This window comes from Piliocolobus tephrosceles, chromosome 14 (assembly GCF_002776525.5).
Source record: "Piliocolobus tephrosceles isolate RC106 chromosome 14, ASM277652v3, whole genome shotgun sequence".
In the NCBI taxonomy this organism is placed as follows: domain Eukaryota; kingdom Metazoa; phylum Chordata; class Mammalia; order Primates; family Cercopithecidae; genus Piliocolobus; species Piliocolobus tephrosceles.
In genome coordinates, this window is record NC_045447.1 from 30,038,120 (window position 1) to 30,056,313 (window position 18,194).

General features: G+C 39.0%; 1 protein-coding gene across 2 annotated transcripts in view; it reads left to right on the plus strand.

Moving 5' to 3' along the window:
- The window catches only part of CTNNAL1 (catenin alpha like 1), a 72,808-nt gene that overhangs the window by 31,622 nt on the left and 22,992 nt on the right, over positions 1 to 18,194 (plus strand). For both annotated transcript variants that reach the window (XM_023202199.1, XM_023202202.1), the window contains exons 7-11: positions 1,681 to 1,881; positions 4,122 to 4,208; positions 8,643 to 8,801; positions 10,991 to 11,083; positions 15,873 to 16,023. In XM_023202199.1, the coding sequence (XP_023057967.1) occupies positions 1,681 to 1,881; positions 4,122 to 4,208; positions 8,643 to 8,801; positions 10,991 to 11,083; positions 15,873 to 16,023 (691 nt within the window). The remainder of the gene's footprint in view (positions 1 to 1,680; positions 1,882 to 4,121; positions 4,209 to 8,642; positions 8,802 to 10,990; positions 11,084 to 15,872; positions 16,024 to 18,194) is intronic.

Here is an 18,194-nt window from a genome sequence, read left to right on the forward strand (position 1 = left end):
TTGCTGCTGCATTTCTGGTGCAAGTGAAGGAGGGGCAGTGCTCTGCCTGTGGCTGCTGCCGACAACTCTGGCTGCTGCCCTCTCACCATCAGGCATGCTGGAGGCAGAGCTGTTATAAATAGGCTCAGTCTCACTGTCTGTGATTATCTCTTTGGCGTCTTACTTTTTTTCTGATGGAGAGTATAATCTGTGGAGGGAAACTGGACACTTTGTTGTATTTGGTACTATGAATATATGGACACATGTTATGAAACCATATCAATAAATAGCCTCTTTAAAAAAAAAAAAAACCCACAAAACTCCACTAAGTTGCTGTCTAAAAACGTGTGTATTTTCTCTCTAAAGGGAAAACAAAAAACCTTAACATAAATGGTATGAGGCCAATATAACTGATTTTTATGTTTTAATTCTGTTTAAATTCTCCAATTTCTCTTAAATTAATAAAATAAATTTAATTCTCTGAGAAGATCCCCATTGTAAATTCTATACCTTACTATTATCCATATTCTTTCCTAGCTTAAATACAAGTTTCTGTCTACCTAGGATGGAGTGATCACCTGACACAACTTGGGCCAAGAGCAGGAGGGGAAGCAAGGACTCTCCTCTGGCATCTTGACTTTCCCAAACTTTGGTATTTTCATGGATCATGTTAAAATGGGTCATACATAAGGATTAATTAAAATAACATTTGTGAAAGGACTTTAAAGTGTTAAACAAATGTAAGCTATCCTTATTATCACATTCATTGTGACCATAATCATGATCATAACCGCTTGTTGCCTCTTGGCCCAAGTTGTCTGTGTGACATATTTCATGGACTGTAGTGTTTTATAGGGTTGAAGTGGCATGATGCATCGTAGAAAGCTGAGAGAGAAAGACTGCATACGTGAGCATGTGTTCATCACATAGTCAAGGAGCTCCAAACAGGGTGGCTGAAGTGAAAGGTTGTTAGGGGGTTCAAGGGGTGAGATAGACTGTTAGAAAGGTATATAAAGATAGGCCATAGAGGATTTTGTGCTATACCATAGATGTTTGGGCTTGATTCTCCATAGATAGTGAGGAGCTACTAGAGGGAGGTGGCAGTATCAGACGGTTTATATTTTAGATTATATAGACCCTCTGGTAGAGGATATTTGGGTCAGTAAGGTGCTATTGGGGACTTTAAACAAAATTTAGGGAGACCAGTTAGGTAACTAGGAGAGTCTTTGTTGAATTAACGAAGGAAAAATGGATGCCTTCCCAGTCCTTCTCACACCCCACATCTTCCACATCATCCTTCCCCCTGGGCTCAGCACATGTCATATTTGGGTGTAACTTATCTTCCAGGACTTTGCCTACGCATTTTCTCAGGTGCAAATCTTTTTCTTGGAGGCTGGTTCATTTTTCCTGCTGGTTGCTACAGGATGATGCTCTTTCTGCCTTAGTATTCACTGATCCCACAGGAATGTCATTGTATTAATTACTCTAGGAATGGTGCTTTGCATGTATATTGAAGGCTTTTGAGCAATGTGTCCTCCTGGGTTAGTGGAGAATATAGATATCATTGGTGGCTGTATTTCCCCTCAGCTTGGGAAAAGAAAATGTTAGTGTTTTCCTGGGCACTGTTAGAAATTACAACCCATTTTGGTCAAGTGTGTATATTGACTCACATTGATGGATGGATGTCCTTTTTGTTCTCAGATGAATATTGAAGCTCTTCGGGAGAATCTTTATTTTCAGTCCAAAGAGAACCTTTCTGTGACATTGGAAGTCATCTTGGAGCGTACAGAGGACTTTACTGATTCTGCCTACACCAGCCATGAGCACAGGGAACGCATCTTGGAACTGTCAACTCAGGCGAGAATGGAACTGCAGCAGTTAATTTCTGTGTGGATTCAAGCTGTAAGAACTTTTTTAAAAATCAAAGTAAATCTTATATAATGGCTTTCCCATAAAGTTTTGCAAGATGTGGAAGCTAACATAATCACCAGGAGTATGAATTTGTTCCAGAATGGGACAGGATGTCACATCCCTTTTCTCTTTCCTAGTTGGCCAAAATATCCTTCCCATCTAGCACTCACAGTACTTGACATTTATTTCCAGGCCTGTTGACTCTCATTCTAGCCAGTCTGAATTCTATGCCTTTGTCACTATCACTAGTTTACTCTGTTGTCCCCACTCTTTCACCAAACTCACCTCTGGAAAATTCCTCCCCAAAATACTTCTTCAGAGTGAAGAACAGAGGAGTAGACCCCCATCTAGAAGTTCTTGGGACCTGAGCCTGACTGCTGGAGCCATTCAGATGTACACAGTTCTTACCTCTGAGGACAGCTGATTTACAGACACAATGATTTGGAAAACTTATTGGGGTGTAGATTCAATGAAAACAAGGGTAGATCCAGCTGGCAAGTAAAAGCTTTTCACCCTTGCACAAATTCCTGGTCTAAAATTGGTGGGCGGCCACTCTATGAGCCTTAAATGGGCTGTTGGTGAGCTTCAAGCAGAGGAGCTTATTTGGGCAAGAATGAACGGACAAGACTGACGGAAATGGGACAGCATAGGAAGTGTGTACACAGTCTCTTATAGCAGGTGGATTGCAAAATGGAGAGACAGAGCCCTGGGATATGTCTCTAGGATTATTTATTTCTTAGGCCCAGGCTCTGTCAAAAAAGTATTTAACATGGCTTACAATATACAACAGCCATAGTACAAATCTGGAAGTAATGAACAAAGCTTTGGCAGTAAAGATGATGAAGGAGGGTGGATATGGCTGAAACTGAAGAAAGAAGCAGCAGTTGATTTCCTTGTAAATAGATTAATTTATGAATGAACATAGATATGAATCACAGATTTCTCAGATATTTTCTTGGCATCACAGTAGTGCACATATTCTTATTAACACGGAATCTTGCCCTAAAGTAGAGTGGTGTGAGAGACTTGAGCATTGTTTTGTGTTTAGTTTGAATTATCTGTGTGATACACAATCTGAAGTGTAGATTGCTTCAGTGTTAAATTTTAAGTCCAACACTCACTATAAAGAGTTGCTTGTGATGAAATACTCTGTGTTGGGAATGTGATTCTATTAATACTCAAATTTGCAATTAGCAAATGTCACAAATTTAGCAAATTTACCCTGTGCATATTTCACAAGCACTCAGATCTCTGATCCTGCATGCTAGATGTGTTTTTCGTTCATTCATTTTTTTCAGCAGTTGTTATTGGTGCCTTTTATATGCCAAGCACCATAAATCTAAAGATGAATAAGATAAAATCTTTCTCTGCAAGAATTTTACAATATAGAAATTTGTGGAAAGGGGTGAGACAAGTACAGATAGCTTTGTAAGTATCCTAAGAGAAGGTGTAGACTATGCATTGAGACGGTTTGAAGGAGGACAAACTTATATTTAGGGAGAGGGCTCAAGAAGGCTTCATGAAGTATTGATATTTAGTTTTTATTTATCACGCAAAGAATTGAATCTCTACTACCTATCCTTTGCTATGCCAGGTACTGTGGATTTAGTGGTGTGCAAAATAGATGTGAGCCCAGCTTTCGTGGTCTAGTGGGGAAGATAGACTTTAAACAAACAAAAAATAAAAAATTCCAGATGGTTTGGACTGAAAAAATAAATATGTAATTGCAAACTGGGATGATTATTGAGCAAAAAGATTACAGTGAGTAAGAAGAGGGTCTGATTTAGACTGAGTGATCTGAAAAAACCTTTCTGAGAAAAAGACGTTTATGTAAGATCTTAAAGACGAGTAGGATTTTAATTTTTAACTAGGTTAGGAGTGAAAGCATGGACATTCTAGGCAGAAAATAAAAGAGATCAATTTTAGACTTGATGAATTTATTAAAGAAAATTAGATTTTAAAATTTCACCTTTCAATATAATCCATAGGTTCACAGAAAAATAAATAAATAAAAAACAAAAGTTCACCTATTTGTAGTTAGCATTGAAAAATATAACTAAACTGAAATTTTATTTTCCACTGTAACTTTAAACAGGTAAATTTTGAAAACCTACTTTTATAGTTCACAGAATAATATTAAAATTTATTACAATTTACAGTTCAAATAAAATTGGAATTAACAGATTAAAGAGATGCAGTAACACTACATATATACTTTTTAAAATTTTTAGCAAAGCAAGAAAACAAAAAGCATCGCTGAAGAACTGGAACTCAGTATTTTGAAAATCAGTCACAGTCTTAATGAACTTAAGAAAGAAGTAAGTATAGTTTGAAATTTAGCTTCTTCTAATTCTTTGCTAATTTTCATGTTGTATGGGTGTATGAAATGCATTAGTATTAGTATGTCTCTGTGCCTAGAAAATGGTTTTGAAAGTTTTCCTTTGAGGCCAGGCATGGTGGCTCATACCGGTAATTCCAGCACTGTGGGGAGGCCAAGGTGGGAGGATCACTTGAGCCTAGGAGTTCGAGATTAGCCTGGGCAACATGGCGAAACCCCATCTCTACAAAAACACAAAAGATTAGCCAGGTGTGGTGGTTAGCGCCTGTATCCCAGCTACCCAGGAGGCTGAAATGGGAGAATCACCCGATCCCCAGGGCTCAAGGCTGCAGTGAGCCATGATTGCACTGCTGCACTTCAGCCTGGGTGCCAGAGTGAGACCCTGTCTCAAAAGAAAAAAAAAAAAAAGTTTTCCTTTGACATAGTTATTTTGAAGCCATGATTTTATTAATGCCCTCATTCTCAAAGTTTGTACATGAATTTTCATAGCTTTATTCATAATAACAAAAAACTAAGAACCACCTAGAATTCCATCAACAGAGGAATTGATAAATGAATTTTAGAATAATTCTACCAAATACTATTCAGCAATAAAGGAGAACAGTATTGATACATGCAACAATATGGATGAATCACTAAGACATACTAAGCAAAAGAAGCCAGACACAAATGATTATATGTATAAAATTCCATTTAGGAAAAAACAATTCTAGAAAAGGCAAAACTAATTTATAATGATATAAATCAGATCAGTGGCTATCTCATGTCAGAGGTTGGGGTATATTTACTGCAAAAGGGCACAGGAGGACTTTTTGGCATGTTGGGAATGTTCAAAATTAATTGTTGTGGTGGTTACATGGCTGTGTATGTTCATCAAAACTCACTGAACAATACCTTTAAAATGGGTACCTTTTGTTGTATATGAATTCTATCTCACTGAAGTAAATTTAAAAAAATATTCCTTTGGTTGAGAGGGTTTCCCTGCTCCCTGAATAAAAAGTTGGTCATCTCATGACTTACTTGGCCACTCTCAGGTTATTGAAAGTCCTATGGTCACTTTAAGTCAGGTGTTCACAAACTACAACTGGACCGTTTTCGTCAGTAGAGTGTATGGGGATACAATGCTGCCCATGGACCTACTGTCTACTGTTTTCTCACTACAACAGCAGAGTTGAATAGTCGCAATAGGGCCTAAAATATTTACTCTCTGGCCCATTACAGAAAAAATTTGGCAATTCCTGCTTTAAGTCACAAAACATGATCTCGGTTGAAAACTTAGAATGTTCCCTCCAATATATTAATCAGTATTTAAATCTTCATTTAGTTGTAGAGCTTCTCCCCTGTTCCCTGTTTTCCCAGCTGCAACTAGATAGAGCTTTTGGGAAGATGTGGTCTCTTCTGCCTTTTTCACTTTCCTCACCCTCCATTACGTAGCTGTTGTTGATTTTTGTTACGTTGTGGCATAGAGAGAGAAGAGAGAAAGTTGAGAGGCAGAAGGTTTTTAGTGACCGGCACCCTTATCAAATGGCTTTGGGCTTGGTAGACATTTACAGCAGACTCTCACTCTCATGGATACTTTAGTGGTTCTTTAGAGGCTTTCCTGTCGCCCCCCGCAACCTCCACCCCCTCCCCTCGACCCCTATATCCTGTTGCTCCCTCCACTTTGAGGCATGCCTAGAGGAGGGAGTCACAGTGGGCACCCAGCAGCTCTCCAGACAGACCCTCCTCACACAGACCTCTCCTTTCCCTTAACTCTGCTTTCTTAATTCTTTTATTTTTGTTATTTATTTTTTAAGATAGAGTCTCACTCTGTTGCCCAAGCTGGAGTGCAGTGGCATGATCTTGGCTCACTGCTACCTCCACCTCAGGGGTTCAAGCGCGATTCTCATACCTCAGCCTCCTGAGTAGCTGGGATTACAGATGCAAGCCACCACACCCAGCTAATTTTTGTATTTTTAGTAGAGATGGGGTTCCACCCTGTTGGCCAGGCTGGTCTCAAACTCCTGACCTCAAGGGATCCACCTGCCTTGGCCTCCCAAAGTGAGCCACTGCACCCGGGCTTAATTCTTTTTTATTCTTGAAGATGGTCAAGGGCTCAAGACAATGAAATTAGAATTTTAAAAACATTTTCTTATTTTTGAAATGGGGTCTCACTTTCTTGCCCAGACAATGGTGCGAACATGGCTCACTGCAGCCTTGACCTCTCAAGTGATCCTCCTGCCTCATCCTCCCATGTAGCTGGGCCACAAGTGCATGCCACCATGTCTGGCTAATTTTTTGTAGAGACCGAGTCTCACTATTATAAGCTCAGGCTGGTCTCAAGCAGTGTTTCCACCTTGGCCTCCCAAAGTGCTGGGATTATAGGTGTAAGCCATCATGCCTGGCTGAAATTGGTTTTTGGATGTTTCTTATATAAATTATATACATGGTGATCTGTTTCACATCTTACTTGGTGCTGATATGTCTATTGAAATCATTTAAACATCCTGTTAAACATAGAAAGACATGGTTTTCTATGCTTTATAATAAAGCCTGCTGCCCTTGACAGAAGGAAAAAACAAAACAAAAAGGAAAGAAAAAACCCTACACATTTTATTCCAGACTATTCAGTTTTAACTCAAGTATTGTTAAAATCCTGACTATCAGTAGAACATGGTCTACTGGTGATAGACTGAGTGGCTTTCCATAGGCTTCATTTTCGTTACCTCTTATATGGGTATATCCACGTCAACGTCATAGAATTCTTGTAAGGATTAAGGGAGATACTGTATATAAGACTGCTGTCAGGATGTGGCATAGAGCAGGAACTTTGCGTTTGTCCTGCCTCCCTCTCTTACACGTGACAAGAGTTACGTGACCTTGGCAAGACACGGTCTCTGTGGAGCTGTTTCATAGTCTGTAAAATAAATGACTGGCATTAGATATTCTCTAAGGTCCTGCTGGCAAAACAAAATCTTTTTAAGTTCTTATGTGGCATTCAGTTTCCGAAGGAAAGTGAATTTTAGTTTCTTTGTTCTAACTGTAATTATTCTCACTTAGTTGAATGAATGTAGAGACCATCCTATTGTTAATTTTGGAGACAATCCTCTAATTTGAATTGAGATTGGATTACTTCCAGGAAAAAAGAAGTCATTTCATTCAAATAGATTTAATTCAAAGTCAGAGTTTTTTGAGAACAATGTTATTAAAAATGATCTATTTTTGGACAACCCCAAAATAACCTGTCATGTCTTTAAAAAAAAAAAAAAAAGGCAAGATGAGAAGAAAAGATTTTGGAGTAATAGTGTCCAAAGATATCCACTAAGAGTGAGCCATGCATTCCACCCAAAGTCAATTAAACCATGGGGTTTGTGTCACCCTTTAATCTGCTGTTTTTCCTGGGACCCAATTTGTTCATAGAGGTAGAGAGTAAAGATCTGGATTGCAACTACAGACAGATTCTGACCTCCCTGAGAGCAGGGGTTGTGTCCTACTTGTCATGTATGCCCAGCCTCTAGTACAGTGCTACAGTGCTTGCCATGATATAGGTTTTTAATAAATTTTGTTAAATACCTAACTGACTGAATCTCATATTGGTACTTTTTCAAAAGTATGCTAAAGAACTTATTAATGGGCCGGGCGCGGTGGCTCAAGCCTATAATCCCAGCACTTTGGGAAGCCGAGGCGGGCGGATCACGAGGTCAGGAGATCGAGACCATCCTGGCTAACACGGTGAAACCCCGTCTCTATTAAAAAATACAAAAAAACTAGCCGGGCAAGGTGGCGGGTGCCTGTAGTCCCAGCTACTCGGGAGGCTGAGGCAGGAGAATGGCGTAAACCCGGGAGGCAGAGCTTGCAGTGAGCCGAGATCCGGCCACCGCACTCCAGCCTGGGCGACAGAGCAAGACTCCATCTCAAAAAAAAAAAAAAAAAAAGAACTTATTAAGGATCACAAAATGCCAATTTTCTTAGTACTGTAAATATTGCATTCTTAATACTCTTAATGCTGTTTCATTCCTCACCAACTTTAAGATAGCAGAAGCATTTTTCACCTAAGGGAGAAGCTACATGGGAAAGAACTGGTTGATAACAGAATGAAAAAGAGACAAGATTACTCAGCCATTGAATAACCAGTTCATCTTCTAGAAACAGCATTAGCACTAGCACCAGGGGGTTAAGGGATGAATTAGATATCACTCCTGCCCTTGAGAGAAACTGTAAGCTCACCAGTGCTACACAACTCCTACTGTTACACAGGGAACTTTACACCCTCTCCTCAGTGGAACCCATGGAACTGCTTTGCAGCTTCTCTTTGTCAATAGTTTTAAAGTGCTGATGTGGTACTTGGTCACAAAATGTTATTGTTTGTTTTCTTTCCTTCATCACCCTTCTCCTTTTCCAACCCCCACTCCCCCACCCACACACACATCTGCAGCTTCATAGTACAGCGACACAGCTGGCAGCAGATCTATTAAAATACCATGCTGATCATGTGGTTCTAAAAGCATTAAAACTTACTGGAGTAGAAGGAAATTTAGAAGCTTTGGCTGAATATGCCTGTAAACTCTCTGAACAGAAAGAGCAGCTTGTTGAGGTGAGTAAACAAGGTGCTAAAGAAATTGTAGTTTAATAATGGCTTTATTAAACTATGTGGGAATGTTAACACAAATACAGTTTTGGGTTAATTTATTTGAGCATTTTCTCTTTCCTTTGGAATCTTAAAAGCATAGCATGTATCTGTTCTGTTCCTGCAACGGTCTGGTCTCTAAAACAAAACAAAAAAAGTGCTAAGACCCACAAAAGAACTTCTTAATCTTCTTTTCCTTATCCTCTCAGAGAAGTTAGACCTTGGAGTAGAGCCATGGAGGTACGTCGTATGACCTTGTTTCTGTTTGAATCCGTCAGGGTCTCAGAAGGGAGGAGATGGCACACTCAAATTAGGATAATTTGAAGAGAGTTTAATAAAGAAGCTATTTACAATTGCATAGACAGGGCGTGGGGCAAACATACATGAGAGAACAGTAATTGGGGTGAGTGGTAGCAAGACTGGTACCACCCAGGCCCACATTAACAGGGGAATGTGGAATGTGGAAGCCTTTCAGAGAACTGCCTTGAGAGCTTTGTGATTTTAGGACTAGGCCCAGAGACAGCCCAAGGCGACCCTCCTGGGAGGAGCATGGGAGTCGAGGAGGAGCGTGGGAGAAAAGGAGCATGGGAGTCAAAGCCCATTCTCTCCTCAGTTCTGTTCATCTGTGGATGGGGCTTCCCATTGGATATCCCATTAGGATAATCCCAATTATCCAAACATAGGTGTAGACAATATAGGTCAGTCTCCCAGGGCAAATGGCAGATGTGAGAAGGGAGGGGAGCAGTTAAGGAGGGACAACGAGAAGACATCTGACACACAATTCCAAATCTTAGTTATGAGTTACTGATACTTCACCTGACACTTGTGTTGTAATTCCAGTTAGGCTTATTAATTGATATTCTGAGCCTTCTGCCTATTGAAAATGTCAGATATCTACTAGAAAAAAAACCCAACTATATTAGTCTGTTCTCACTCTGCTGTTAAAGACATACTCAAGACTGGGTAATTTATTTAAAAAAAAAGGGGGGGTTTAATGAACTCACAGTTCCACATGGCAGAGGAGGCCTCGTAATCAAAGCAGAAGGCAAAGGAGGAGCAAAGGCACATCTTCCATGGCAGCAGGCAAGAGAGTATGTACAGGGGAATTCCCGTTTATAAAACCATCACATCCCATGAGACTTATTCACTATCACGAGGACAATATGGAGGAAACTGCCCCCATGATTCAGTTACTTCCACCTGGTCCTGCCCTTGACATGAGGGGATTATTACCAATTCAAGGTGAGATTTGGGTGGGGACATAGCCAAACCATATCACTAACCGAACAAAAAACTGAACCCTTATATAGCTTATATGTATGAGGTAATTGCTAGCCAATATGTATATAAATGCACAGATATGAACCATCTAACTATCTTCACATAATCTAACATACCCTGCTCACCAAATCTCAAAGACTAATGGTTAAAAGGAATCTTTAGACGAATTGAACTGGCTTCCTCTCCTTTACTTGTTTACATAGAAGCCTAAAAACTTCTGGGGGAACATTCTTAAAATGACTATAGATATAGCTTCTTCATTTAATAAATTTGATGCTGCTATATTTATAAACCAAATATTATAACTATAGGGAAACTGCTTATTTTAGGAATCCTGCAACAAATCTTTTTAACATTGAAAAAAAAGTTCTCTGATTTTCTGTTTTAAACGTCAAGATTTTCAGTAATTTCCTCTGATATAGGATCTCTCCTTACTATACCAGTCTGCCTAATCCAATGTTAGCTCCAGTGGAGGATGGTGTTGATAGAACGTGTAGCTTGTAGCAACTCTGACATAGTTTAGCTGTGAGACCTTGGGCAAGTTACTTCTCTGAGCCAAATTTCTTTATATATAAAATATGTGGGCACTACTAGGTCCTTCCAAAGGTTCCTTATGTTTCTAATATTCTGTAACCACCTTGCTATGATTGGATAGAAAGTAGAAACAATGTTATACCTTTATTGGTATCTGCTTTGTTCCCAGGGAATCTATTGGTGACCAATATAATATAATAATCTTCTTAGTAATGTTTCAGTTTATTTTAATAGGTTTTAAGAAATTTTATTTGTAAGATTTTCTTTTTAATTATAAAATGATACTATGTATTGTAGAGGATGAGGATGTGAAAATTAACTGTAGACATGTTTTCTTGTAGACCTGTCGATTGTTACGACACATATCTGGGACAGAACCTATGGAAATAACCTGTATACATGCAGAGGAGACATTTCAGGTGACTGGCCAACAGGTATGATAATAGCAGATTGCTCCTTCTGTATTGTGTCCTATCTGAGTGTTGTAAGAAATTGTGTGGATGGAAGCTATAAATGGTTCTTTGTAACTAAAGTCCAAATCTACGTAGAGAAAGAAAGATAATGGGATTTCTGTTGGTAGTGTGCCAGAACATGGCTAACCTTCCATTGGAGCTGGTCATCTGCCAAATTGGAGACTGATTCATTTAACTAATACTCTAGTTTATATCTATTTTAAAGGAAGCTGTTTACAATGCACTTGTTATAACATGTTTGGAGATTAAGTTATCATGACATAAGAAGCCATGTGTTATGTAATACTCACATTTCAACCTAATATTCAAATACGTTTCGTGGTAATACTTAGGACATGAGACTAAGACACAAACAAAACGATGTTATGACATTACTTGTAAGATTCAATTGGGACCAGGCATGGTGGCTAACACCTGTAACCCAGCACTTTGCGAGGCTGATGTAGGAGGATCGCTTGAGTACAGGAGTTTGAGACTACCCTGGGTCACACAGCAAGACCCTGTCTCTGCAAAAAATAAAAATTACCCATGCGCAGTGGTGCATACCTGTAGTCCTAGCTGCTCAGGAGGCTGAGGCAGGGGGATAGCTTGAGTCCAGGAGTTTGAAGCTGTAGGGAGCTATGATTGTGTCACTGTACACCAGGCTGGGCGACAGAGCAAGTGTCTATATCTGGGGAAAAAAAAAAGATCCAATCAGAAGCAAAATAACTATCTGAAATTAGGCAAATAGTACATTATAGTGTTAAAATAATAATTATGATAACCAGAATTAGCAACCACTGAAAGAATGTTCTGTTCAATGTTAAATGAAAAAAGCAGGGTACAGATTTGTATGTATACAAATTATTTCCATAATTTCATATGTATAGAGAATGTATATACATATGAAAATACCTGTATGACAATATCCTTGTGTAGCTAGGGTTTTTTTTCTGGATTTTCTATAGTAGAGGTAACATTTGTCCCTATAATCTTCAAAAGCTCTTTTAAAACTGATCATCTCATTTAATACTGTTCCTGTCAAATTAATCTAAGGGAAGTGTTTAAAGACAGAGCTTCCTCCTTTTTTTTTTTTTTTGAGATGGAGTCTCACTCTGTCGCCCAGGCTAGAGTGCAGTGGTGTGATCTCGGCTCGCTGCAACCTCTGCCTCCCAAGTTCAAGCGATTCTCCTGCCTCAGCCTCCTAAGTAGCTGGGATTACAGGCATTTGCCACCACACCTGGCTAATTTTTTTATTTTTAGTAGAGACAGGGTTTCACCGTGTTGGTCAGATTGGTCTCAAACCCCTGACCTTGTGATCCCCCTGCCTCAGCCTCCCAAAGTGCTGGGATTACAGACATGAGCCACCGTACCCAGCTGTTTCCTTCTTTTTTAGAGTCTAAGCTCTACAATAAAGTTTTGCAGGTGTTCTTTTATTTATATTTTAATTTATACTTTATTTATATTCATTTATTTACTGTCAGCCAAAAGGATTCCTCCTAACTTGCAATATTGGGCAGTAGAGGTTGAGTCCCTGGATCTTTGATTTATAGCTGAACACAGTGCAAGTGACCTAGACTCAATGATGGTTTGTGCCCTCTAGGAGAATCATGTTGGATGTTGGAGGGATGATCTCATGCTCTCCTGTAGAGAACAGTGTCAAAGGCTTATCATGAAAGCAGGAATTATATGAATGAACCTCCACAATGATTATCTGCTGTACACTTTATTACAACCAGGGGACATGTTTACTGGGAGAAACTATGTCTTCAATATTGGCATGGGAGTCACTCTTCTTGCCTTGGCTGCGAATGGATTCCAATAGAACTGGAGGGCTTGACTCTCCTGCCATATGCAATCAGTTGTTGCTCCTATCCTCAGGCCCCGCTTGCCATCTGGTTGTGATTTTTGGTTTATTGTTTCTATTGCAGCAGAGATATTAGGAATACTCATATTTTCTTCCCTAGGATAGTGGCAGAGCCTGTTGTTAATAACCTGTATAACTTGAGAAGCTTTTTCTGTTCCCAAAGCCTCAGCTTCCACTCCTAGTCTTTGCCATCTGCCTCACAAAAGGATAATTTAAGGACATTGAGCATGCCTCTGGGATAATTTATTTCTGGATATCTCTGCTTTGGCAATGTTATTTTTATACTTCCTTTAAAATGTTAGACATACTGAGGGAACAACTGAACAGTTTGTACACTAGTTGAGAGGAGAGCAATGCCGAAATCTAGCCTGTAGTCCATGGCAAGTTATGTGCCTGCTTTCCCCGAAGAGGGGAACCTTGTTCTTATAACACTGCCATCTGTTTGGCAAGTGCCGTGCCTTTGACACTATGCCCACCCCAGAGGGAGGAGCACCTAGTTGTAATTCATTCAAAGGAACCAACTATTAATATATTAGCTAACATGGCCCTGATCATATTAATCTTCTATAAGTTCTCCAGTGACTTTCTCACTCAGAAGAAAATCCAGTCCTTACCATCTATGCTTATCCATTACATGGTCACTGGCCACCTTCCTCTTGCTCATGTCATTCTGTTCCTCTGGCTTACTTGCTATTCCTCGAACACTCCAGAAATGTTTCTGCCTCATCCCAAATGACTGCCCCTCAATTTCCCTGTAGCTCCCTTACCTTTTCAGTGATCCTCTAACTTAAAATACTGTGACCACCTAAAGCCCTCCATCGTTCTCACCCTTTATTTTGATACATATTTTTTATTCCCTTCTAAAATATTTTATAATTTATTTTAATTGTGTCTCTCCCCACTGCTTATTATAAGGTAAATCCCATGAAGCCAGGGACATTTATCTGTTTCATTCACAGCTGTTTCCCGAGCACCTGGAATGTGGGCACAGTGCCTACCAGTATGTAGTAGGTGAATGAATAGTCATGTTAGTTGTATATGTATGTGTGTGTGAATAATCTTATATAATCAACTCCGTGGAACAGCAACATCACTTGTTAGTAATGGGCATCTCTATCACATTGTCCTGTTAATTTCCTTCATGGCACTTATCATAATTGATAATATTTTAATTGTGTGCTTGTTTATTGTTCCAAATCCCCACTAGAGTATAAGCTTCATAATAGAGGGCTTTTATCTTCTTATTTATCACCTTATCCCCAGCACCTAGTATTATTTTTACACATAGTGGATTCTCTAAAATACTACTTACTGGATGAGTGTTTGATATAATATCCCCAGTCTGTGAAACAAGAAGGTAGAAAGAATCAATGACTGTTGTCATGAATAGAAGGTGAAAGTGGTAGAAGGATCTGCTGTGAATATATCAAGACTGAACTCTGAATTCCTAGCTCCTGGATCTTTTTGTGTGTGTGTATTTTATTTAATGGGCCATCAGGAGATTTCAGTAGGTTGGTCTGGTCGATGGCTTCTATTCTGAGGTAGAAGTTAAAGTTTAATTTCTATTGAATGTCAGGTCAGGAGGTGTGTGAAGACTCAACCCAGCCATCTATTTTCTGCCTATATTACAATTAGCATCCATCAAGTCCTTTGTGTTAGAGAGTGATTATTATATGAAAGATAAAATGTTAATTGATTCATTAATTCATTCAGGTAGTAGCTAACACTAAATAAAACCCCAAATGCCAAAATCTCAGGCTTAATATAATAGCAGTTTATTTCTCACTTGTATTAAGTCCTGATTAATGGTATGTCTTTTTCCCTCTTGGCAATCTGGTCTCTTTTCATTTTGTGCCTCGTTAGCCCTTAGGACCTCAGAGTCCCTACTGGATCCTGTGCACTGAACCATCAGATGTGGAAGGGAGAGAGCACTGAGGGGCATGAGGGAGGTTTGGATCAGTTATGATGGAAGTGGTGACCCACATTCAAGTGGGAACGGAACTCAGTCTCTTGGCCTTACGTCTTCACTAGGGAGGCTGGGAAATGTAATATTCCTGTGTATCCAGAGGGAAGACAAACAGATTTTGATGAAAACATAGCAGTCTCTGCAACAATTCATTTATTTATTCAACACATTTATTTAGCCCATGTGGTGGTACGTAAAAGTACCAGGATGATTTCTGCCCTCTTTACAAGTGTTTTGTTAGAGGCAGTGTGATGTGATGGAAAGAGCCTGAACTTGAATCAGGTAGATCTGAGTTTAGATGTCAACTCTGTATATACTTGTAATAGGATCTGGCACAAGTTACTGGGTATCTCTGAGCTTCAACTTTTCTAGCTGAAAGATGGGAACAATGCTTATTTGGGAAAAGTAGTATTTTATTTGTATATTTTGGGGGATTCTAATGTATTAATATATCTCAAACACCAAACACAGTATCTCAAGCATGTATCTACCAAGTACTTATGGGTGTATATATATGTTACTTATTATTATCACTACCTTTCCTACTACTACCACTGCTGCTACCACCACCACTATTATTGCTACCTTTGCTCTCTGTATACAGTACACTTTTTATGGTCTGAGTATAACTCTTTGAATTATTATTTGGGAGCAACTTTGTTCAAACAGTTTTACTGGAATGAAGAGAATTGCTCCCTGAATGCAGGTTTGTATATAATAATGCATACTATTTATCTGCAGGTCAGATTATAAGAAACAGCAAATTTTGTCCTACTGTGTATCTTCATATTGCTCAACATGGAGCTTGTGTATAGAAATTACTTCATAGTTGTTTATTGAGTTGAATTGAACAGCAGACTTACTTACCTTTGGTCTCCAAAGTTATTCTGAGGGCTAAGATTTTGAAATTCACACAGGTGTATATTGTGTTTCTTTAGATAATTTCTGCTGCTGAAACATTGACATTGCATCCATCTAGTAAAATTGCGAAAGAAAACCTAGATGTGTTTTGTGAAGCTTGGGAATCCCAAATTAGTGACATGTCAACACTGCTAAGAGAAATCAGTGATGTGTTTGAAGGAAGACGAGGTGAGAAACTGTCCACATAATGAAATGTGTTATTATTTTAATGTAACTCTTGTTAGTTTTTTTAATGCCAAACCTCAACTGCAAATGAATTCTTGTTGTAACCCTGCTGGGTTATTTTTGTAGTAAAATATTGTTCACAAAAATTACAAAAATATTATTTTATCCTCCTTTATTTTAGTATCCAAGCAGTAAAGTTTGTTGTACAACAGTGTAGTAGGCCAGGTGTGGTGGCTCACGCTTGTAATCCCAGTGCTTTGGGAGGCTGAGGCAGGTGGATCACTTTGAAGTCAGGGGTTCGAGACCAGCCTGGCCAACATGGTGAAACCCTGTCTCTACTAAAAATACAAAAATTAGCCGAATGTGTTGATGTGCGCCTGTAATCCCAGCTACTACAGCTGAGACATGAGAATCACTTGAACCCAGGAGGCGGAAGTTGCAGTGAGCTGAGATGGCGCCACTGTACTCCAGCCTGGGCGACAGAGCAAGACTCTGTCTCAAAAACAAGACAAAACAAAACAAAAACAGTGTAGTAGATCTCTGAATTAATATTAACATTCTAGTTTTCCTATTGAAATTGTCATTTACTTCTTCTAAATTGTTTTTTAGTTATAATACAACAGCTCTTTTATAATGTAATTCTCTGTTTTAATTCTACTAACTTAATAATGAAATGAATGTAGTTATTTGATTTTTGAATTGCTTTCCTTCCACTTGGATGGAATCTCTTTCCTTGATGACTACATAATCTTGGAATATTGCCTGTGGTGGGTAAGTTCATTGGTATTTCTACAACATGTAGAATAGCGCCATACAATGTATAGGAAGGCATCATTTTTACTCTTTATTTTAATATTGAGTGGAAGTTTTGTTTATTTCCCATTGTACTGTGTGTCCTGTTATTTATGTTTACATGTTTGTATTTTTTCTCTTCAAATGGCTTCTGTAGTGTCAAAGCTTGCTTATTTTTTTTAATAAAATGTCATTTAAAGTTATATCAAGTTACATATTTTTTACTGAGTATGCCCATTTAAACATTTCATATTTTAAAAATACTTATTTAGGATAAATGTTAATTTGCTTAAAAATCAGGACATAATAGAATTATAGCTGTAACATTTGGAAAGTATGATAAATGTTTACCACGCTTCCATATTTAAAAATTTCTGTGATAGTCGAATGGCATATCATTTTGATGCTTTGTAACATATTTATAGTTACATAGATTTTTATATGAGCCAAATTTCAGTATTAAAAGGTAAATGATATAATTGATCCACCTTTAAAAGGAAGAGTGGTCACTTAGCCTTAGGGACTGTTGGGAAATGAAGAGAAGTGGCTTGCTGTGGTGATAAGATACCTGGTGTAGGTTATCCTGGAGCATCTGTAAGGCCCAGCTCTTTCTCAAACTGGTGTTAGGCTAGCTGTTCCCTGCTCCCGGCCCAAGTGTCCTTGGCTCAATAATGAAAGTCTTAAACTGAGTGATCTCAGTGACCTGTCAGCTCTAAAAGTCTTTTGTGAGCACTACCTGAAGTTAGTGTACTTTCAACTTCTGGGCATAGAATATACCCTGCACTGTGTCTTTATCCTGCCTGGCTCTCTTTAAAGGCCAGAGGAATATCGTCTTCTGGCTTTATCAGTTGTCATCAGCTCATGAAAATAGGGAGGCTGGAGGAGTGCCACAGGATGGCTATTTTTCTGGCATGTGACTGACTCTGTATACTTGTAAATGTGTTCCACGTGCACTGTGAGAAGCTTTACTAATAGCTGCAGCCATTCTGAAAAGAATATGGCGTCAAGCCTGGCCAGCTGCTTCTCCTCTTTACCAGAATGCCGTTAAGCGTAGTACAGGTTTCTCCTATACTGTTTTCAGTGCTGAATAGGTTTTTGTTTTCATTCATGTAAACATGGGCCATTGCTGACTTTTCATTACTTGTACTTCTTCCGTGTCCCTAGGCCAATGAGTTCATCATCATCTGAAACAGACATGGTTCTAGTCTTCTTGACCAAGGGCCTGAGCCCCCTTCCTCTTTGTGTTTAAGATCCTCACAGTTTCTCAACCAGGCTGTTCGACCAGCATTTTGGTCTATCTTTTATCTTTTATTTCTGTAAGAAGAGGAGTTATAACAGCCTTTTCCCCCCTCTCAAGAAAGAGCAGTCATTCAACAGTTATT